This window comes from Thermobia domestica, chromosome 3 (assembly GCF_964235325.1).
Source record: "Thermobia domestica chromosome 3, izTheDome1.hap1.1, whole genome shotgun sequence".
NCBI classification, from domain to species: domain Eukaryota; kingdom Metazoa; phylum Arthropoda; class Insecta; order Zygentoma; family Lepismatidae; genus Thermobia; species Thermobia domestica.
This window is the reverse complement of record NC_137456.1, coordinates 150,568,805-150,592,812: the sequence shown is the minus strand read 5'-3', so window position 1 is coordinate 150,592,812 and position 24,008 is coordinate 150,568,805. Positions and strand designations below refer to the sequence as shown.

The 24,008-nt window shown below is 34.6% G+C and overlaps 1 protein-coding gene across 2 annotated transcripts in view; it reads left to right on the top strand.

Moving 5' to 3' along the window:
* Positions 1-24,008, top strand: part of LOC145680809 (uncharacterized) — a 708,231-nt gene that overhangs the window by 657,450 nt on the left and 26,773 nt on the right. The window contains exons 5-6 of one of the 2 annotated variants that reach the window (XM_081751882.1): positions 11,760-11,882; positions 20,033-20,155. The exons of the other annotated variant lie outside the window; for it this stretch is intronic. Coding sequence (XP_081608008.1) covers positions 11,760-11,882; positions 20,033-20,155 — 246 coding nt within the window. The remainder of the gene's footprint in view (positions 1-11,759; positions 11,883-20,032; positions 20,156-24,008) is intronic. 2 annotated transcript variants of the gene reach the window in all.

The window sequence follows — 24,008 nt, the reverse complement described above, 5'->3', positions numbered from 1 at the left end:
GTGCGTTCATTACGTTGAAATTTTATATTGATTGAAAATTATTTGCGAAACAAGGACATACATACATATTACATAATTGTATAGGTAATTGAAGCTATCTGTATCTGTTTTCTCTCCCTCGCCAAAACAAGTGATTCTTAATTTTCTAGTTTTCTTTTGTATTAAATTTCGTAGTTTTGCTGCCATATGAAGGATTGAATAGCCAAAAATACTTTTCGCTGTACGACTTTCGTTAAATCTTGGATCCATTTTTACCCTACCTTACGTACTAATAGTAATACATATATATAATTTAAAGAAAATATAAGAGAGCCAGGTAAGAGAGGGATACCAGATTAAAGTTTCGGATAGATTCTCGGTTTTAGAAGATTCGGAGTACACTAGTGTTCAGAATACTTGCATTGAAATTAGAGATAGCATTAAAAGTTCAGCAATAGAAAAATTGGGACACGTCAAAATACGTAGGAACAAACCATGGTTCGACCAGAAATGCATTAAACTAGGAAAGAAGAGAAAACAGGCAAAACTACGCTGGCTACAAAATCCAAATGAAATAACTACACAACATTTCGCAGATATCAGGCGGGAAACTTCCAGAACTTTTAGAACAAAGAAACGCGATTTTTGAAAGCTAAAATTAAGGAACTTGAAGGTAATAGTAAAAATAAAAATATTCGGGACATGTATAAGGGGATCAGTGAATTTAAGAAAGGCTATCATCCTCGTGCTTATATATTAAACAAAGCTGACGGAACAGTTCTCAGTGATACGGATAGCATCTTAAATAGATGGAAAGATTTCTTTGACGATTTGCTTAGCACGCAGCCGAAAACTAATGTGCGTGGAGAAAAGGAGATACACAGCGCAGAACCGTACATTCGAAAACCCAACCGAATAGAAGTAGAAACCGCTATAAAGAAATTGAAAAAACACAAATCTCGGGGTGTAGGCGACATGCTGGCTAAGTTAATTTTAGCCGAAGGCGAAAAATTCTGTAACAAGATATACAAACTCATTCTCCTTATCTGGAACGAGGAAGAATTGCCACAAGAGTGGAAAGAATCAATCATTGTTCCAATTCACAAGAAAGGCGACAAAACTGACTGTGATAATTATCAAGGCATTTATCTTCTGTCAACATCCTATAAAATTCCTTCAAATATTCTATTAGCAAGACTGACCCCATACGCAGATAAAATTATTGAAGGTTATCAGTGCGGATATAGACGAAATCGATCAACTATCGACCAAGTATTTACCATTCGCCAAATACTCGAAAAAAAAAGTGGGAATACAATACCTCGGTACATCAATTATTTATTGATTTTAGAAAGGCGTACGATTCGGTTAGGAGAGAAACATTATACAACGTTCTTAACAGAACTTGGAATACCGAGAAAGCTAATTAGATTAATTAAGATATGTTTAAATGAATCCCAAAGTAAAGTCTGGGTAGGAAAAGTTTTGTCCAGGACTTTCACGTCGAAAATGGCCTGAAACAAGGAGATGCGTTGTCACCATTATTATTTAACTTTGTGCTGGAATATGCTATAAGTAAAACCAAAGATAGCAACCAGGGCCTACATTTGAACGGTATTCACCAGGTTATGGCATATGCTGATGATGTATATCTAATAAGGGATGATAGGAGAACAATAGAAAGAAATGCAGAGATCTTATTAAACGCTTGCAGGGAAATGGGTTTAGAAGTAAATGCAGAGAAAACTAAATACATGGAAGTGTGTCGGGACCGTAATACGGAAAATTGTGGATGCGTTAAACTATTAAATAATAGTTTTGATAAAGTGGATACTTTCAAATATTTAGGATCAATATTAACAGACGAAAATCATATTTACGAAGAAATTAAATGTCGAATAAAAGCAGGGAATTCGTGTTACTATTTGGTTCAAAATCTCTTGTCGTCGCGAATTCTGTCGAGAAATTTGAAGCTTAAAATTTATAAAACGATAACCATGCCTGTTGTTCTGTATGGTTGCGAAACATGGTTGTTTACTCTGTGGGAAGAACATAGACTGAAAATATTTGAGAACAAGATCCTGAGACGAATATTCGGACTCAAGAGAAACGAGAGTGGGGAATGGCGGAAACTTCATAACAAGGAACTAAATAATTTATACGGTTTACCCAACATTGTTACGGTCATCAAGTCTAGGAAGCTTAGGTGGGCAGGTCATGTAACTAGAATGGAGGAAAGTAGAAACTCTTTCAAAGTCTTGACTGGAAGACCAATCCGAAAACGACCATTAGGAAGACCTAGGCGCAGATGGGAGAACAATATTAAGATGGATCTCGCAGAGACAGGAATACAAAGTAGAAACTGGATCCAATTGGCTAAGGATAGAAGTCAGTGGAGAGCTTTTGTGAACGCGTCATTGAACCTCCGGGTTCCATAGGCCATAGAGTTAGTTTTTAGTTAGTATATATATATATATGTATGTATGTATATATTTCAACAACTATCTCTCTTGGATAATTCTTTTCCAGGTTACTATCCAGTAGTTCTTGATTTCGTCACCTTGTATGCGGATATTTGCTAGGCTGCTTTTGTCTCGTATCCAGTCTAGAATTGTTTTCGTCCATCGATGATAAATTCTTCTTGCAATATGTCCAGCACATTTTCCAGCCCATGTTAAAATTATTTCATTAGTACCAGTCATTAGTTGCGAAATAATTCATTTCTATATACATGTATTTGGGCTACAAATAGTTCAAATTCGCTACTTTTGGAGCACAGACACTCTAGTTTTTGATCTTCGGATCTGACAACACTGACTCAGTGACAAATCAACATAATGTGAGGACCCCATTTTTATCTAGCGGCTAGCACGCTTGACTTCGGTTCGCGTGGTTCCGAGTTCGATTTCCGGTGGGGGTACAGTTGAATGACCGGAGTGGTTCAGATTCCACTGTAATCAGAAGCTCTACGTCTCCTTTAGCCGCCCAAATGTTCATGTTAGTGATACTGTATTGTTCTTTCTTACACTGAATAATCTATGTGGAATGTGGTTTTATTTAATATGTAAATTAGAAATATGTAATATCATACGTAGTGCACTTTGAGAAAACACAACTATGTTGCGTTAGTAACACTGCTTATTTATCTAGAGGTATTGCAGAGTATCTAGAAGAATTTCGTCTTCAATATTTCACACAACTTGGTACAAAATTTCAGCATTTTTAATATATACATGAGCAGTGGAATTTGTTTCGGGAGAGGCTTATTGAGAAACAAATAAGAAAGACGTTTGTTGTACGTACAATCCGAAAAAATGATCACAAATTTATTTCAGGAGAGACTTGAGCCCGAAAGCCACCCCCTAAATACGGCACTGTATATCGGTCAATCGTTTCCATATTATCGAACACACCAATGAAACAAATTTTGATTAAAGACAATTTTAAAAGCTATCAATATCATATTCGACACGAGACCGAGACTTTCGAGACTGACCTAAGTCTCGTCTCGGTCTCGTTTCGTGTTACAGAGGTCTGTCTAGATCTCGGTCTCGATCTAAAGTCCACCTCCGTCTCGTCTCGGTATACGAAAGCCCGTCTCGGCCTTAGTCTCGTTTCGATAATTCGAGACGAGACCGAGAGGAGACCATCCCTATTCGTAGATGCAAGTATCAGTAGGGATAAGTTGCTTATCATATTGTGTGATACCATCAGACTAACAGCATTGCCAATCCGGCATAAGGCTATATTTTTTTCAAATATCATTACATCCAGTTATTGTATATCACATCTACATGTCAGGCGAAATTACTGCATCACATTTCCTATCCATCGTTTGCAAACTAAGAACGCTACGGTATAACTAAGATCCATATTGTGGTGACCTCTTTAGCAGTAATAACGTATGTGACACGGACAAGTCAACGAACATTCTAAGTACTTTAGTGTTTAATACTATGGTCATGTTAATATGGAAAGTTCCGAATGAATAAGGAGAATTACACAAGCGATTAAAAATTTGCCTTTTTCAAAAACTTCATTTCGACAATCTGCTTAGGTAAGTATCTCATTCATTGCCGAGATGGCTTTCAATATATGTGAAAATCATAATGTTACTTAGCTCAAGATATCTCAAGACATTCTGGAGGGATGATAAATACTTGTAACGTTTGCAACACTACATAAAACGATGTACTCCCGAGAACTTGTTGTAATTACACTTACTACAATGTATTGTTATAGTGTCATAGAAGCGAAGGAAACCAAAGAGCGTTTCAATAATATTCCCACAATTGTGCCATTTTAAGCAATATATCAAATTTTACCATTTTCTTCATATCTTCAGAATGGTTTGAAATGTCAAACTGCAATAAATTGAATAATGTTGTTTATGTCTGTTAAACACCATCTACGTAACTGGCAGAGCCATAGCTAAATATTGCGGCGTCCAGGGCGTATTAGAATTCGGGGCCCGCTACACCCACTTTTTTTAAAATACAAAGAAGCAGGTTTTGTTTCTATGCTACGCTGAATTTTTATCAGGCTGTTTGGACAGGCCATTGCAACAAACCGAAAGTTGGTCGTCTATTATTAGTAGTATGTCTAGTATTATGTCTAAGAACTGTTTCCAAAAGGTTTTTTTTGGGGGGGACTTTTTTGTTAAACCTGATAAAACTACATTTGATTATATGCAAATTTACTTGAAGAACAGCTATGGAAATTTACAACTACTTACAACGTTTCTTACCATCGACAAAAAATGACATTTCAATTTATTATAAACTATCTGGCTTTAAATTATTCGAAATGAGTCACAACATTAATTTCCAGTAATAATTGTAAACTTTTGTAATTTTATTCAGTATGTGACTACATAAATAGCGTTTTAATTTATTTTTTTTTACTGTAAAAAATTGTGAAATATAACGGAAGTTCAGAAGGAGCCTTCTTTGCGAAATTCTTAATATTGACCGATGGAGGTGAAGAATATGTTTAATGTTTATATTTAAAATCCAAAATATAGTTTGGCTTCAATATATGTTTGTAATTATAGTAAATACTTAATCTCTTAATGAATGAAAGTTCTGAATTTAAGGTTACTTATTGTTCATTAACATATTAAAAATACACTAACACGCATACATACGCGCATATATATATATATATATATATATATATATATATATATATATATATATATATATGTTTGCGTGTGTGTGTGTGTGTGTGTATAATACAGTGTGATTAAAGAAATCCGTAACAGGGCCTTAACTCAGCTCCTAGTGGACAGAAATCTTTGAAACAAACAAAAAAAAAAAAAAATGGTATCAAAGTGCATGTGCTGAAACACGTGGTGATGCTTCTGAAATCAGGGGCGTCTCAGAAATACACATACAGGCGCAACTTCAAAATTTTTAATGGAAACGACGAGTTTGTTTTGCCCACATTGAAACAATCACTAAATTTTGAACAATTTCCAGAGAAAACACTTTGTCATATATTTTACCGTTTGGGAGCTATGCGAGCTCACTTATTAGTCAATGCGAGGATTTTGGAATGTCATAACTTAAAAGGAATAGCAAATAATTGCTTGAAACTAAACCGAATTCCAAAAGTGCACATGAGAAAAACAGTGCTATTTTTGAAACAGTGGCATCTCGGTAATACCTCTATTGGGGGCGGACAACTTAGAAACAGAGTGTCAAATAGAAACAGAGGTCAGTTTTCTTGCGTTGAAAGAAGCGTTGAGTGATTTTCGTAGAAAGATCGGTAGTAAATAATAACATTCATACCATATCCGAATTTGAATGCATTTCAAATGCTAATGATTTTAGGAAAATGTAGGGAAAATTACAGGGCTGCAGCGCGACGATACGCTGCACACTATCCAGAACGACAAAGCTATTGTTTACATTCTTCTGTGGAAATTAGCAGCACGATTGCGGCAGACAGAGAATTTTCATCGAAGCTATGGTGTGTGGAGAAGAATTATGCAAAATGAAAACATTGACATTGATGTACTTGCAGCTGCTGCAGTGAATGTACATGTACGAAGTATCCTCACGACAGATCCCACACGAAAGCGTGGTGTCGATCCATATAGTGTACCGCGCATTCAATGAAAATATAATTTTCGTCCGTACGAACTCTGCAACAGAAACTAAATGATGCTGACTGCAATTTACGAATGCTGTTCTGCAGCTGGGTAGTCTACTAATTGTGAAACCATCTGGATTTTGTAGTATTTATTGTATGGACTGATGAATCACATTCTGCAGTAATGACAACGTGAATCTCCATATTGCACATTACTGGTCAGCGGAGAATCTACAAGAAATGTGAGAAGTCAATCAGGAAGGATGATGGAACATTAATATGTTGGGTTGATTTCTAGGGATTATGGTCATGGTGCTATTGCTTTTCTAGGGTCATTTAAGAGGTGCAATGTTTCGTGATTTCTTGCCGGACCATCTGCAACTGCTATTGGAAATGTACCTCTCCATACACGTCACACAATGTCGTTTCAATTAGATGGCTGTGCAACATATAACGCTGGCAGCTGTAGGGGAGAGTTCCGCAACGCTAGATTGGGAGATGTTCCAATCCACAGTAATCCAATCTTAATCGTAAATCGTAAATCTTATCTCATCATCCTTTTTCCCCAACAACTCAGCTCTTGTAGCAGCCATACAGTACCAACTGTCATGAACTGTTGCTCATTTAGCGCTTATTTCAACACAAGGCAAATCGACCCTTGTTTCTATTTGACATTTTGAAGTTGGCCGCCCAAAATAGAAGTATTTCCGAGACGCCACTGTTTTCGAAAATTGCACTGTTTATTTCCTCATATGCACTTTCGTACTACAGTTTAACTTCAAACAATGATATGCTGTTCTTTTTGAGTGGCTACATGTGGAAATCCTCGCACTGAGCTCATATAGCTACCAAACGGTAAGAGGTATGGCAAAGTGTTTCCTCTGAAAGTTGTTCAAAATTTAGCGAATGTTTCACTCAGGACAAATTATACTCCTGTTTTCTTTAAAAATTTTGAAGTTCCCCGTATAGATATTCCTGAGACGTCCCTGATTTCAAAAGCATCACCACATAATTTGGCTCATGCACTTTGGTGACAAAATGTTTGGTTTCAAAAATGTCTGAGACACCAGGAGCTAAGTTAAGGCTCTGTTGCGGATATCGTGAATCACCCTGTATATATATATATATATATATATATATATATATATATATATATATATATATATATATATATATATATATATGTACATGATGTGTGTATATCTTTTGTATGCATGTAAATAGATCAAAAATATTACAACTGGAGACGTATGCACGAAAAAGTCCTAGTGATACATAGTTGGTGGAAAAAATATCTCAATAAGTTCCTTCAAATTGGAAGCATTTCATATATAAATGGAATAAAAGAAAAATCCCTAGTAGTAATCAATCTTTTAGAAAGACGAAAATCGTTGGGTTAAGTTCTGTCCCGTTAAGCCCCTATTCTACAATTGCCTCAAGTTCAAAAATGTTATTATTCCCTTCTTTTTTACTTGCGTTTTTAATATTTCAACGCAAACAGCAGCTTATGTGTGTGTCTCTTTACTATTCGCATTAATTGAAACGTTTGGATTGCGAACGTAGCGAGCAGGAAAATTTTTAGCTAATACATCTCTTTCCAAACTGACAATATTGATTTAATAGGGCGCCAATACTTATTTTCGGGGCGACGCGTTGTTTACTCATTTGTTCATTTGCAAAACTTTTTCTTTCCTCTTGCTCGTTGTCATCTTTGCTATCTGCGCCCAAGGCGGGCGCCCCGCTCTCTCTCCCTCTAGCTACGGCTCTGGTAACTGGAGACGATATATATCCTAATAATTTTCTAGAATAAAATCTTTGTAAGAAAACCAATATTCAATTGCTTGTATTTTTGTGTCTATTTGTTCATAACACGTGATTTGATAGCCGTAGTATTAGACACTACGGCAGTTTGAATATGCGTTATTCCGTCCATGCCATGTACTGGTACATAATAACTGTGTTGGAAGCATCCAAAATGTCGTGTATTTCGATGTTTGTGGTACTGTAGCGTCCTTTGTTTGGAACAGTACACAACAACTGTGAGAATAATTTTCCTTTACATGTAGATTTGGAATACGTAATTGCCTGACGTAATGTCATTCTAAGAAGTACAATTTTATGTTCGGTTGTTCAACATTGTTCACCTAGTTGTATTGGAGAGTATGTCAGATAATGTTATCGTGTCGATACCTGCATGGTACAATATCCAGTTGAAAAGTTACAGGGGTGAATCATGATAAATGTTTCACCCTACATATATTGTAATAATTAATATTTAAACAACATATAGGGTGGTGGATCGAGAATAAAAGGAAAGCTAATTTGTATTCTCAATCATTGTAACAAGTGTGAACTGTGCACGAAGAATTCATTGTGCATGGTGTCCAATGTGTTGCACACCGAAAATATATTGGTCCACTACACTAAGTTAAAGAAGTAACCTAACTCTTGGTATTTGTTAATGAAGAACATAATTCTAACGAGGGAACCTATCCAAGTGTAACTCTGACGTCGAGTCGAGACTATGGTCGTTGGATACCTTGTCCCAAAAGAACATAACAAGAAAAGGGATACATCCTCGATCGCAACCGTTGCGAAGATATAAGCGTGAAAATTTAGAAATTGAGCTTCATACTATACACTACAAAGTCAGATTCCGGGTCAGATTTTTCGGAAACGGTCGGGTTAGAAAACTCAGCGAATACGTATCAAATTAGTTTGGGGAGCCCAGAACCTTTTGAATGAAAAATTTGTGTCCCAGGGGCACTCACAGGGTCCCAGGCGGGGTCCAATTCAAAATTTGCAAATGGAACCGGGGGTCAAGTAGCATATTGTATGAAAGCTATTGTTAAATAAAAGAAGACAGAACAAATCTCAACTCTCTACGATAACCCTGTGCCAACGGGCAACTGGTCAAAACGTCAATACAACCTACATCAGAAAATCTATGGCCACGCTTCTAAATCCGTTAAGATGCGACAATAACAAAACAGAAAAACACGTTTAAGAGTGCAAGGTATTGACGTAAAGGAAATTGCTGCAGTGTCTCTCTCTCAAAAGCATCCTCTGATATATTTTATTTCTGCACCATTATTCCAGGTTTCTCCAACCCCACTCCTCTCTAAGTTGCCTCACAGTTTCAAGGCCACTAATATACGTCTTTGCCATCATGTTTCTCGTTCAGCATATCTTCCGATAGAATTGACTGATTGATTGAGTTTTGAGTTTTACGTCCCGTTCAGCAGCGAGGCTATATGAGACATGGACCTACGGATTAACGTGGAATCCGAACCTCCGATAGAAATTTAACGGTGCACTCTCTGAATCTGGGGTCCCGATGCGCGAAGCATATACCGTTGCCTTCTGACTTTCTCACCCTCCAAGACGGTTGCGATTGACAATGTATTCTTTCTCTTCTAGGACATGAAATCCAATGGTCATGGTTACTCTATGGTCCATTGGTTATTCGAAGTCACACTTATACTTGAATAAGGTCCGTTGTGCGACTCTGTGAGAGACTGCAGCAATTTGCTTTACTTCAATACCTTGCACTTTTAAACGTGTTTTTCTGTTTTGTTATTGTCACATCTTAAGCGTGGCCATAGATTTTTTGACGTAGGTTGTATTGACATTTTGACCAGTTGCCCGTTGGCACAGGGTTATCGTAGAGAGTTGAGATTTGTTGTATCTTCTATTATTTAGCAATAGATTTCATTCAGTATGCTACTTGACCTCAAATTTCATTTGCAAATTTTGAGTTAGACCATGCCTGGGACCCTTGAGTGCCCCTGGGAGAGAAATTTTTCATTCAAAAGGTTCTGGGCGCCTCACACTAATTTGATATGTATTCGCTGAGCTTCCTTACCCGACCGTTTCCGAAAAATCTGGCCCGGAATCTGACTTTGTAGTGTATAGTATGGAGCTCAATTTCTAAATTTTCACGCTTATATCTCCGCAACGGTTGCGATCGAGAATGTATCCTTTTTCTTGTTATGTTCTTTTGGTACAAGGTATCCAACGGCCATAGTCTCGACTCGACGTCAGAGTTACACTTGGATAGGTTCCATCGTAAGTTGTAAAAGCAACATACTAAGTTCATATGTCTGAGCGCAAAGTCATGTGAATGGAAAAATATCTTAACCGTGTGAGTGGCATTGTTGAAAAATTACTGATCCATTTCGAATTCCTGGCTTTCTTCTTGTGTGATAGTAGACATTGTTACTAATAGTAAACCCAAAATAGTTCATGTGGTATCTAATAAAGACACTGAAATATTAAAAAACTTAAAATTCAAGTTTCGTGGCCAAACAAGGTAACGATTTGTCGGCGTGAAATGAATTACATGCTATACAGTAATGAATTAATGAGTATTAATATTCTAATGCGAGGATGAAATTTGAAAACTATTATGAGTTCTTAAGAAACTATTTTCATGAGGTCCTATTAATCGTCCAAAGAATGCTATGTCCTACCCATATTCACTAATTGCACCTTTTACTATTTGGACGTAAGATCACATATGCCTTCTCGTAATACATTAGAGGAATTTATACTGAATACCTTATTTGCCTTCATCAGGACAGAAGCCAACCGCTACATCTTATTACCTAAAAACTACCAACAAATAAAAAAAATAACAACCGATAAAAGAAGGAAGTGAAATACCGTAAGAAAACAGGAAATGTAACTGCAAACTAAAGTTAGAAATTGAAAATATAACTAAAAACGGTAATAATATAAAGTAACAATTATTGGAACGTGGATTAAAATAAAGAAATCAAGAACAAACGTAAAAAAATGACCGAAAATAAAATAATCAAGGAGCGGTTGGGAGTTCCCGCTTCACGAAGGGAATTCAAAAAATGAAATGAAATCTTTGAGTTTTACGTCCCACGGTTATGCCGGTTAGGCTAAAGGAGACGGTGATGATGAATAATGAATGAAATGGTGGAATGAAGAAAGTGGGTGGAAACGGGAGAACAACGAGGAAACCCACGCACACGGTATTTGTCCACCACAAAGTTGAAGGGAATTCAGTACGCTAGTATCTGATTAGAGGTGATCCCTCAACATATGATTATGTCTAGTAAACAGTTCAAGACGTTCTCTCAAAAATTGTTCTTTCGCAAAGGTGTATCTACTCTTCTGTAAGGGTTGTGGATAAGAGTGATGTCTCTTATTCCTGTAAAAAAAAGAAAATCGATCAACCGTATTTGAGACATCTCCAGCGTTCTCTTCTACATTATAACAGAATTTCTTGTTTCACTTTTTACCCAACTGATATGTTGAATGGAGGGAAGCAAACCATGGTAAAAATAAGCCTATAACCTTTCTAAATCTTCGTTCTTAGTTTCATAGGAAACCAAAGAACAAATAAAGAAGTTGAATTTACAAAATAAATAAACAATTACATGAACAATTAGAATAATATCCAAAAACACTTACGATGTACACAAGAAGATGCTCCGGCTTTGAAATAAAACCCATTCATTTAATTAGGCTTTTAATTAGGCAAGTATAGGTTCATATTTGAAACAAAACATGTAAAGTAATTAAATATGTTTTATGTTTGAATAGTATAGTTTTACAATCTTTTGTGTTTTTTGGGGGAACTAACGCAATATTGAAAATGGCTGCGCAATTACACTTTTGAAATTGTTAAATAAAATGTTGTCTCTTATTAGGAAACCGTCCATGCAAAGATGAATTTTTTGAATGTAAATCTGGAAAATGCATACGTGGTTTGTGGGTCTGTGACTCTGTGGACGACTGCGGCGATGGAAGTGATGAAATAAGTGATATGTGTGGTGAGTTCAGCCATTGTTTACTCCACTGAAGATGTAATCAATGTTTGACTTAAAAACTAATGTAACTATTCGATTACCCTTTTGAATGAATTATTGAATTAGGTTTAATAACGCTTTCAGATATAAGATAATTTAAAAAAATCACACAAAATGGCTTAATAATATGTCGAAGAATTGAACGAAGTTCTCTCGTGAAGTTTCGAATGAAAGAGGAAATTAACCCCTTTCTGCATGTTTTTTTTCTTTTAGCGAAAAAAAATCAGTATAGGAAATCCTCATATGGGAACTTGACAAATAAATTAAAATTGAATTTTAGATTTTTCACTTAATTCCGACGAGAAATAAGTAAGTGCCATATATGACACATTTGTATCACACAAAGAACATGCCAGATGACACCACAATCTCTTATTCATACATGTCAATATCTCACACAGCAAACAAAACAGTTATTTTTGCCTTTGATAAAACACAAAAAAGCTAAAGTGAAAAAAACGTATGTGCCATATATGGCACGGCATGCGGTAAGGGGTTAATGAAGACAAGCTGTTTGATAGCTTTGTAAAATCATGAAATAAAAAGGTAAAATTAAATAAGACAAAAGTAGCCAATAAATTATTATTACGCACACAACATTGAATTCAATACAGTAAATCATAATACAGAATTGTTTGTTTAAATCTACTCAATTTAATATAACAAAAAATATTTAAATATGTGCCACTGCTTCATAATATTGTTTATGTATACATTATTGACAAGAGCTATTAGATAACTACATAAACTTTGCTACTGCGCACTATGTAATGTAAAATGTGTGTATTTATTTCAAAAAGGAGCTATGTGCCGAATGTAAAAATTTCAGATATTAACTAAAAAAATAGTTAACAGTTATATCCACCATATAATCTCACACCAAACGTCATGTTTGAGTCTTACTATGAACTACATGGAAAGAAATTGACACTTTAATTCTTTAGGCACGGATTTACATTTATAGACCCTACCTAGTCCCATAATCCGAGGAAATGTACATTTGCCGAAAATTGGCATTTAGATCCTTAAGTACAAATACATTTAAAAATGTAGCATTTTCGTAGCCACATGGAATTAAACACTTACTTGGATCACAAACAAAGTAAATATTTTTTTTTTCTAATGTGATTTGTGTTGTGTGAGTAAGGTGAAACAAATTGCAAAGCATGTTTTCAATTGAGCTACTTAAGTGCCCGTTTTGACAGAATGTATGGCTAGGAGGTGAAAATTGTTTTATCACTAATGAGTGTAACTGGCTTTATACAAGGTGTCCCAATTGCGGAAAGCGAAACCATAGATTCCTAGCACCAAAACAAGCAACAATGTTTATATTGCATATAGTCCGGAAGTGGATAGGAGCGGAGCTAGGCAGCTCCAAAAGTAGGAGAAAGAAACTTCATACCTGCCTATCAACACAATGAAAGGAGGCAGTAAGGGGTTCAGAAATACATAGAAATCATATCAGCTTGACCTGATGAACGCATGTTACATAACGGAGTCAGATATTCTCCAAATGTCATATAGGGATTCACCGAATGTCCGTACGTCATAGGTAGTTAAAACGATGCAGCAAAATGGAAATATACAGAAAGAAATCTTATGACAGGTACGATTATACGCATATGTACAATGGGAGTCAAAGCATAGACCAATAAACATGGTTGCTTAATCTCAGGAGCAATGGAAAGCGATGTACCAGATAGAAACATACAGAGAGGGTAGAAATAAGAACAAGTGTAATTAGTCGTGTAATATAAAAAATAACATGCAGAATACATAACAATATACTCTACTTCTAACATAGAATCTAACACAGAGTAGCACTACAAACTTCTAGGTCATACGTGCTAACAATGAACGTATCTAGAGAAGATGTTAAAAGTGCTGTCCTCCCATAGACATGCAACGTGCTAATCGTGGCTGAAGTGAGTTTTGAATGTCTCTCATCACCCTGGTGTGTTGCGTAACTGTTCATACTCATCTTGAATATGATTTTCTAAGTCGGCAAGTGCGTCATTAGGAGAGTTGTGTACAACGTTTTCGAAGTGTTCCCAGACACCAAAATCAACAGAATTCAAATCCGGTGATCAGGGAAGCTAAGCTGCAGGGTCACTGCGGCCAATACTTCGTTTATCGTAGAAATGCGTAAGATACCGTCTGACATGTATAGTAAAATGAGCTGGTGCTCCAATATGCTTGAACCATAGTTTACCGCTATTGAAGAGAAAATTCTAGAAAAGACACAACCGATTACACTGAAGGAAATGAAGATATTCCGGTCCATTGAGGTTTTTGAAAGCATGTCTGGTTCCACTAGGTTACCTCTTAGTATCCAGAGACATATATTTAATGATAACCGATCCTGGTATCGAGATTCATAGACGGTATGGGGATTTTCGTCGCACCAAGCGTGTGTATTGAAGAAATTTACAATACCGTCGCGGGTGAACCCTACTTCATCTGTAAATAAAATAGTCATCACAAACTGTGGATGCACGGCAAGCTGGTGTCTCTGGCATTCACAAAAGGTAAATCTTGGGGCAATATCTGCTGCACTAAGTCCTTGTACACGTTGAAACTGATATGGATTAGCTAGTTACGGTTTATGATGAGCCACATACTCTTTGATGGACATATTCCTGTAACGCTATTCACCTAGTTGGACTTTCCGGTGACAATTCTACGCGTTGTGGCACACTGTCCTGACGTCGGATGTTATGACCTTAGGTCTACCTGTTCGTTTTCCAAATCCAAAGCATCCATGTTACCGCAGGCGTTCATGAATCCTAGTGAGAGTCCTATTCTCTGGATGTCTTCGGTTGGAGAAAGAGTATTGGTACATATGTGCTACTTCCAGTGCATTTCCATTTGATTTTTCACAAAATAAATACATGTCTGCATATTCTTCATTATGGAACAGTGCCCAAATTTCCCCCTTAAACACAAAATACTCAACTGCTGCACAGCAACTTATCTCGACGTCCTGCACTCTAAGAAATAATGTGTTCTGCTTCAGCTTTTGTGGCAGCAAAATCAAAGTTTGGAACAGACTCACACTACCTAACGCTGACACACACAGGTACTAGAAAAAAGATTCTCTCTTGTACAGTTAAGTAGAGTGATGCCATTTAACGTTTTATGCTGCACGTTCGTAGAATCAAACTTGAGAGACGCAATACTACTAATAGATGGGCCACCCATATCGGTAGTCGTGGTCGAATACTAATATGTACTTATTCCGAAGGAACAAGAAGAGTTTTGTTAAGTACGTCGTCATTAAGTATTTGCCTCGTATCTGTTAGGTACTGCCTTTTCTCTTTCTTGAGTTGAGTTGAATTTCAGTTTAGCGTCCCTTTCAGCAGCGCGGCTATGTGAGACGTGGACCTACTGATTAACGTGGAATTCGAACCACATGAGCTCCCGCCGGGAATCGAACCCGGGTCTCCCGCGCCAAAATTGCGTACGCTAACCGCTTAGCCACGGAGGAGCTTTTCCTCTTTCTTTTCTTCTTTTTGTCGTTTTTTTCGGTTCTCTATTCATTTTATCTTTCTGTTCTCCCTTTTGTCATTCTTTCTTGCCTTCTGTTTTCTTTCTTCCTTTTACCTTTCATTCTTTCTTTCGCTCCTTCTTCATTTAATTCATTCTTTTCCTACTTTGTCTTTACTCTTTCTGTTTCTTGTTGATTTTTCACTCCCATTGTGAGGTAATTGGTCAAACTCTGTGAGTATACTACTTTCCATTGTCCAAGAGCAATTTGAGAGTTGCCAGTGGATGAGAGGAAATACCCCTCTGTAGAACTGGATGTTTCCCATAAATTTTGAATTTCTCCATATTAATTTTCTTGTATATACACTTAACCCCTCCTGCCAAATATCCCTTAGTTCGCACACTGTCCCTGCAGTTAGTATACCATGCTAGGTGTACTTTGCTTTGAGCACCATTTTCTCGTTATCTATGAATCACAACTTCGTACTGCCTTTTGAACATTTTCATTGCACCGTTGCATTGCACATGCCGGAATGTCATTCCGGGTTTCCCCAGACGATGTATAGGAAATCCCTTGCTCACTTATGTCAAACATTTGAACATGCGTTTGAAGCCAATATGATTTTTTATGTATTTCTTACTCGCCATCCTAGCTTCTAACATTATCCCGATAGGGAGGTTGAAGTTTTTTCTCCCCACATTTGAAGCTGTCCAGCTCCGCCCCTATCCACGTCTGAACTATATGGCGTATAAACTTTTTCGCTTGTTTAGGTATCAGGAATCTGTGGTTTTAGTTTTGGCCATTACGTTTGGAAAATCCTTTATATGAGGTTAGTACATAGTGAATCAATAATAGTATATTAAAAGAATTTCCTAATTTTGATATGGACATATTTAATATCAAGCCAAGCAGGACAATAAAAGATTCTTGAAACGAGATAACGATAGTTTAAGGTCAGCAATCAAATCTACGAGGTGTTTGCGGTGCTATTCAAGATTAATGATGAGATAATGTGGAAAAATGCCGGAGGTGATATGTCATGTAAGGTTAGCCAACGAGTTAATCACAAATCAGATTATGAAGTGCGCAGAACGTGATTTCACTGAGAGATTCTCCTGTACAGTAATGCAACATTCTCTATCATTGCAATATATACCTCTTTCCCCCAAACCTACAAGAAGTTTACGGTGATTTTCCGTTGCTAGAAATCGGCAACCATTAGTGCTTACGGACAATTGCAACAATTTTAAAGAATTCATTAATATGTTTAAAATAAGAAGATAACATTGTTAAACAAAACAGGTTAGTCGCCCACAAATGATAAAAGTGGCTTATGAGATCTCACGACGACATGATAAGAAACTTTTGGTACTCGCCATAGTCATTACTCCTTGTACGTACGAGTTACTAATTGCTTAGAGCCTAGGAATCTGCAACATGAGACCTTACATGCCTTGAACTAAATTTGGCACATTCTTAAGTCATCTTTAAATAACTTAAAGAATATAAACTGCAATCACAATCACTTTTATGATGGATAAGAATTGCTTCTTTTATTGGTTAAATTTATATTTAACTTCATAAGTAAAATATTATTTGCATATGTTGAAAACGGCGAAGGCGTTTGCTGTTAGGTACAACTTTACTAATGAAAATATCAACTAATGAACTTGGTTTGTTAAAAACCTTTAAAAAATTGAAGATTTATAGTCACATTAAATTGATTTTTGTACTTGATTTTACACTATAATGTTGAGATATTTTTATTAATTTTTGATTTCATTGAAATAGTACTACTTGCGAAAACAGGATCAATTCAATATCCTGGTAAGATATCATACTTAATATGAATAGTGCTTTTACTATTCACTGCTGTATTTAATTCTACTTATCGGTGCTCATTTCTTTAACATGTACTGTACCATTGTTGAAAGGTTCAGTTGAATGGAAAACGAACCACATTAATTATTTTCCTCCATCTGATTTTCTTTCTCCAATGAATTTCTGATCAAACGACTTTTATTCTTTAAGTCCTTCATTATTTCATACACCTTTTTATATTTGGTAGTATCACGCGAGATATATATTTAATAGTGTCCTCCTATATATTTAATAATGTATATTGTATCTATCAACAAACAACTTCTTACTTTCGTGCTTGACTTCACTGCATTTCATTTGGTAGTATTATGTGCTGTTAGCATACATTTGTTATCTATTCATGCCTCTTTGCCCTTATGTTATCGAAGTTTTAGAATTTCTTGTATTCTACGTCAGAATTCAATATCTTGCGTTGTCTCCATTGTGAACAAATTCCATTTATTTTCCAGATCTTACACTTTGTGTCACTTCTTTACATATACATTGGTTTACTACTCCTAAGAAACGTTTATTACTATTCTCATTATTATTATTATTATTATTATTATTATTATTATTATTATTATTATTATTATTATTATTATTATTATTATTATTATTATTATTATTATTATACATTTTTTATTTTAATATCTTTTCGATTATGTTCTTTGTGTTTCTGTCTATTATTGCTGGTAGTTTATTTATGGTATTCGTACCTTTCTTACCTGCTAATTATTTCGTCCTATATATATATATATATCTTTCTTCACCATAAATAGCTAAGTTTGTCTTTTTTGTTAAGATGTCTTAAATGGTAAGTGTTTTAAAATGATGTAACACAAAATTTAATATATGTGTTGTCAAATTTGAGTTTGTTCAAATAAGTTTAAATAATGGATCGATTTTTAGGTTAAATATAGGGTCTTATTTTTATGACCTGATTATCTTACATGAGGTTTCACTGTATTAAAATGCGAAAATGAATATTGCAGAGTTTTTGATAGATCTTTTTAAGATGCATTATTAAATAACATGTTATTGAGAAAAAAATTACATCGACTTTATACCAATAAATAAATGCTTGCCAGCTCAATTATCACTTGATCTATTAGTAATGGAATGTTCTGCTAAATGAGCATTTGCTAATTTACCAGATTTTATTATTTTGTTATGGGGTATAAATCGATTTTTATTCCGAATCTGTTCTATGCAGGTCTCGATTACTTTCATTTAACTACATAATTTTCCCATGTATTCTTTGTCTATTGCTTCTTTTTGCTTCTCTAGTGATTTATTATTACTGTCCTTCTCTTTTTCTTTCTTCCTAGTATACGTCTTTTAAGCATATTATCGTCCTCTCCTTCAATAACGTCTGGACTTCCATCTCTTCTGTAATTAAATGTGTCCTAATTAAATAACTTAAATGTAATTTTATTAGTTTATTTGTACGTTTAATCTATTCTTCCAAATTCACAACTTCAGTTGTATATGTATACGTCTACTTAAGCTATATTATTTGGTCTTTCCATACCTTACCTTAAAATATCAATGAGATTCTTTGCATTTTGTTATCCAAGATATATTAATACCTATTGCGCCTTGCTAATGGTATTTACAATTAGATCAACTTGTTCTTTTTCCGTCAGAAATCATTTAATCTTTTTAGGACACTTTACATCTCTGCATTCTGCTAAGTAGATACCCAGTATTCCTGTTTTTTAAAATAGAATATTAATTGGAATTTGATGATTAAATGATTCTAAATTATTATAATCTTTCTATATTACAGTACTTGGCTCATCCTTTTAACACAGTGATAGAACCTCAAAAGATTCCTCAATATCGTGCGTCGAAATTGCAAAGCGGCTTTCGAGAAATCAACTATACTATCTCTCGACTACAGCACTTAATTGTAACAGATCATTAAATTTAATAATTTAGCTCTGGTCAAAAAATATTTGATATTTTATACACGATCGATGTAAAACATGTATTTTCTTTGCCTTATATTATAAAATTATTTTCAAAATACAGTCAGTATCAACTAACAGTTCTATCTTCTGTGTACACTGTGACATGACTCTTCTGTGAAATCAGTGTAAGAAATAATTGCTGAACTCTTTTAAATACTCAGTTTCTTATAATTGAGTTTATTATTGAAAGCAAACCATTTGCCTTGTTTGAGAGTTTGTTTTCTTGCTTGTTCATTTTATTCTGGAAAGTGAATTCATTTTATTTTCAATAGTGGATGCTAACACAAACTTGGTGTGTGATCCCGCCTCCATATTCCTGATTTCAATCATGTCAACGAAACACAAGACAATCATCAAATTTGTCAACTTGATTTATCGTGACCGAAGGAAGGTTTCCTTGCACGTCTAGCTAATAGCTTTAAAATTGCACATCAGTTCTTATTATCACTGTAATAAGATATCCGCAGAAGACTGTTATCTTCTCCGAGATTGGACAAAAGAAAAATGGCTAATGACCAATTAGCATTTAGTTTTTAAACAATAGATAATACAAACGAAGTTGAACGTAGCTTATAACCGATGTTAGCTTAAACTCGATTTTGCTTCGAGCAAAATTCAGCTTATACTCATTTGTTTCAAAGTGTGCTAGTTCAAGACAAAATTCAGTAAAAGTTAGCATGTTTGTATAATTGGCGTACTTTGAAGTAACGGTTATTTGTAAATTAAAAAATATTCTTCATATTTTAACTTAATATGATATTGTTGACTTATGATATTCTACTTTCTGATAGCAAATCGTACCTGTGGACCAAATCAATATCGATGTAACTCAGGAAAATGCTTAACTACAAGGGATGTGTGTGACTTTGAATTCGGTTGCACAGATGGAGATAATACAGCAAACATCATATGCGGTACGTTAAACAATCTATTAGAACATAAAATGAGATAATATTAATATTATTGCATAAAAATATATAAACGTTTTGAACATACACTATATGAGATGTTATTATATATATTTGATGTTCTTATGTTATTATGACTTGAGTTCAGTCAGTAAACATATTAACTAACAATATTTGTCTAAATTGATGGGAAATGTGGCACAAATAAGAATAATATTTGCAATGCTTTTTAAGACTGGACAAAAAGTAAAACAAAAAATAACATTGAGAAAACACAGTGAGTTATCACAAGAAAATGGGAAATTTAAATACTACATACTTCTTCACTGACAATCTTAACATCCATATTTACTTCAGTCAGTAAAAAGGAGAAGAGTAACTCAAGTTGTTAACCAATGTGGGAGCTACGATTCAAAACATTCAAGAGACCATAAAATTACATTTTGAAACAATTTTCCTGCTTCATTAAGGTTATTAATACAAGGTTAATCTTGGTGGAAATATTGATGTCATATGCGGATCCGGTTTTCTTTTTAAGATAATATTAATAACTCACATATACTGCTCATTGCAACAAAGAGCTATAATGAAATTGAAAGTCAAACATTATTTTAATACTTTCAATTTTTCCCGGTTCAATTTCATAAATTAAAGTCGTTATCCAGCAGTTATTACTGCAACATTTTTTCTGCAATAAGAAGAAAAAATATAAGACGTTCTTGGGAAACTTATGGAAGTAAACCCACCCTGAAAATAAACTTGTAAATGTGGATTTTCAGGACATATAAGTTATACTATATTGGAGGGTTATTAATGAAATACATATTTATATTATACGAATACGTTGAACAGTATGGGATTCAGGCCCGAGGGTACATATGTATATTGCAACAACATAACAGTTCAACAGACTTTTGCACGTAATATTTTTAGGATATACGGGCTATGAAACGTGTAAATTCGTTACAATCTCGAATTTGAATTTCTCACAATCACCTTAGTTTAATATAATAATATAGTTTAAACAGGTTAATATAGTTGTATATTCTCTCCTACTCTCGATCAAAAGTAATAAGAATGCTTTGAATATTAAAGCAGAAATGTTTGAAAATCTAAAGCAAATATAAGATTTTATAAGATATATAACAATTCAGTAACTCATGAAATATAAAAATTGTACAGAAAATTGGTAAAATCTACAAAACGAGCTTTAGACATTGCTAATTTTCCTTTTTCATTCCATGAACGAAAGAAGAACAAGTCACTAATAAGAGTTCCTCAAGTGCTGATTAATGTTATTGGTTACTAGAAATACTCCCCTAGATCTCAGTACTCCGGACAATCTGCAAAAACGTGAGGAAGTCTCGGCGACACATGATACTTATGGTATTTGATGTCATGAACTAAACAAGAATGTATATTTTGAGAGTGTATAATAAGAGAGCACTCCAGGTTAATTTTATTACATTAATAGCTTGCTACGACGTGTATCAGTTGCCCAAAATAAGTTTTACAGATTTATTAATTTCATTGACGATGTTTATATCCATTTACCAGGGCATTTCCTGAGCAAAGCAACAGCTTGATGCCGCATGTCCGTTTCGCCGTATCACAACTTGTCCCAGCACTCATCAGACAATACTGCTTTGTTGCTGTAGTTAATGTCATCTCAGTAGAATGACTTGTACGATTTACTACAGACACTTCAACACCTTTAAAATGAAGTTTTGTAAGTTTTTAAATACGCACAGATCGCAGAAAACTATGTAATTCATGATAGAGAGCATATTTAGCTACTGTTATTTCATCTCGAATACTAAATATAAACTCACTTATGAGATAAAGTAAGTGCGTGATAAAGGTAAAGTCAGCATAATTCTTACTTTTCGAATCATATTAAAATTTGATTGCTGCCCAGTTAATGCAACAAAATCTTGTTGTTGATTATGGGTACTTACATGACGATGACAAGCAAATCTCGAGACTTGGTGGATCCAGCAATCATACTGAAAGGACACAAACATGTAACAAATAAGCAGCCACAAAATGTTGTCTGCTATTGACTATATTTGGCACAAATAAATGTGTAGCCCGCCGACCTGCGGCATATGAACCGTATATTTGCTCTCGATGTTGCAGTAACCTGTAGGTGATGTCAGAAATACAACACATTTTGGTTATATAATTTCTGAAATGTATATTAATCGTAGTCTAAGGAGGTTCAAAATCGTCAACACTTAGGCAATGAATAAAATGTAATTGCTTCAGCAAGTAACTGTAAGCAGAAAATTCTGCAATATAAGAACAGTATAATCTGGAACCTATTATAGTGTGGTTCCAGTGTAATATACGTAATACAATATAATGTTGTAATAATCATTGTAAGGAAACGCGCTCAGTACGTTGGATGCGATGAGAAAAAATGTGAAACAATTTAGTAGCTCTGAGACTGTACTTAAGATTAAGAAATTGTCGTGATCACGATTAAATGATCATCAAGAAAAAACAAAAAGATCAGACCGTGTCAACAAATAAGATACAAATGCTTTGGGACATTTGAACTGCATATTGGTGATCTAACTAATTAGATCTCTTCGGTAGGATAAGAAAATTCTAAAATTAATTTACTCGGCTAATAATATCCTGTAGTGAAGTACTACGGAAACCTAAAGCGGCCATATGATATTCAATTTGAATAACATTTCTATTTCTTCTTATTAGTTTCAGCTAATTAATTAGCCATTCTTCTCGTAGTTTTCGTATGTCTTTAACGTCTCTTGGTTGTTTACATAATAACTTTACTAATAATAATAGGGACAAGTTTTATAGCCACTCAGACGGTTGAAGTCTATATTAGCACTACTGCCGTTATTTTTGTAAAGTTAAATGAATCAGAATACATCGTTCGCTACTATTGTCTTTTCCAAACTCGTTCAGTGGGAGGAATTTTGGTCTTTTCAACATCCCATTTAAATTTATTGCGAGAGGTGAGAAGAAACCAGAAATAAAAGATTTTTAAAACATAAAAGATATTACTTTATAAACGTTAAAACTTTTGCGGGGAAATCAGTGCCGTACCTAGCAATTTCGTGAGTATACCTACCGTGAAATGAGCATGGGTCAAACACGTTGCAGTAAAATAATAAATTTATTTCACGTCGACGGCAACACATAATTCTAAAATATAAAGCAAGAGACACGTGATAAGTTTAAAAACCATAAATCCTGAGGAACTCAAAAAATAATAAGAAGAAAAGTTTTACATTTTTTAAATATTTTATAATTATAAACTCTGTTTTGAACTTTAAACATTTGTATATAAGACAAATTAGCAGAACAATAGACAGAAGATTTAAAAGATCAGATTAAACTAAAACATAATAATAATCGTTGTGCATAAAAATATGATGATACTTCATGACATGTTAAATTGACCCTATTGTACTATTTTTAATGTCCTATTTTTGAACGTAATAAAACAATAAAACGAGATGATCGTATTGGACAAAATAACAAATTTTTCTCATCTTCCCTTATGTTCTTATACAACACCAATTCTACAAGGCATGCTAGCGATATAGTGAGGTAATATTTCTGAAAAATGTCTAAACTAATGTTGTTAGTTTGATGGATAAAATAATGTTCCTGTTTAAAGCTTTTGCTTTATTTATTATGTATTGTGTCATTTGATTATAACATTTATAATAAAACAAGGATTGAAAGTTATGATCCAATAAAGAAACTTTGAATAAAGTGAATTTTAACAAGATTAGAAATGCACAGGAAAGCTAACCGTTGTTATGTAGAATTGAAATAATCTATAATAAGGATAAAAGTTCCGAATGCCATAAGGAAAGAA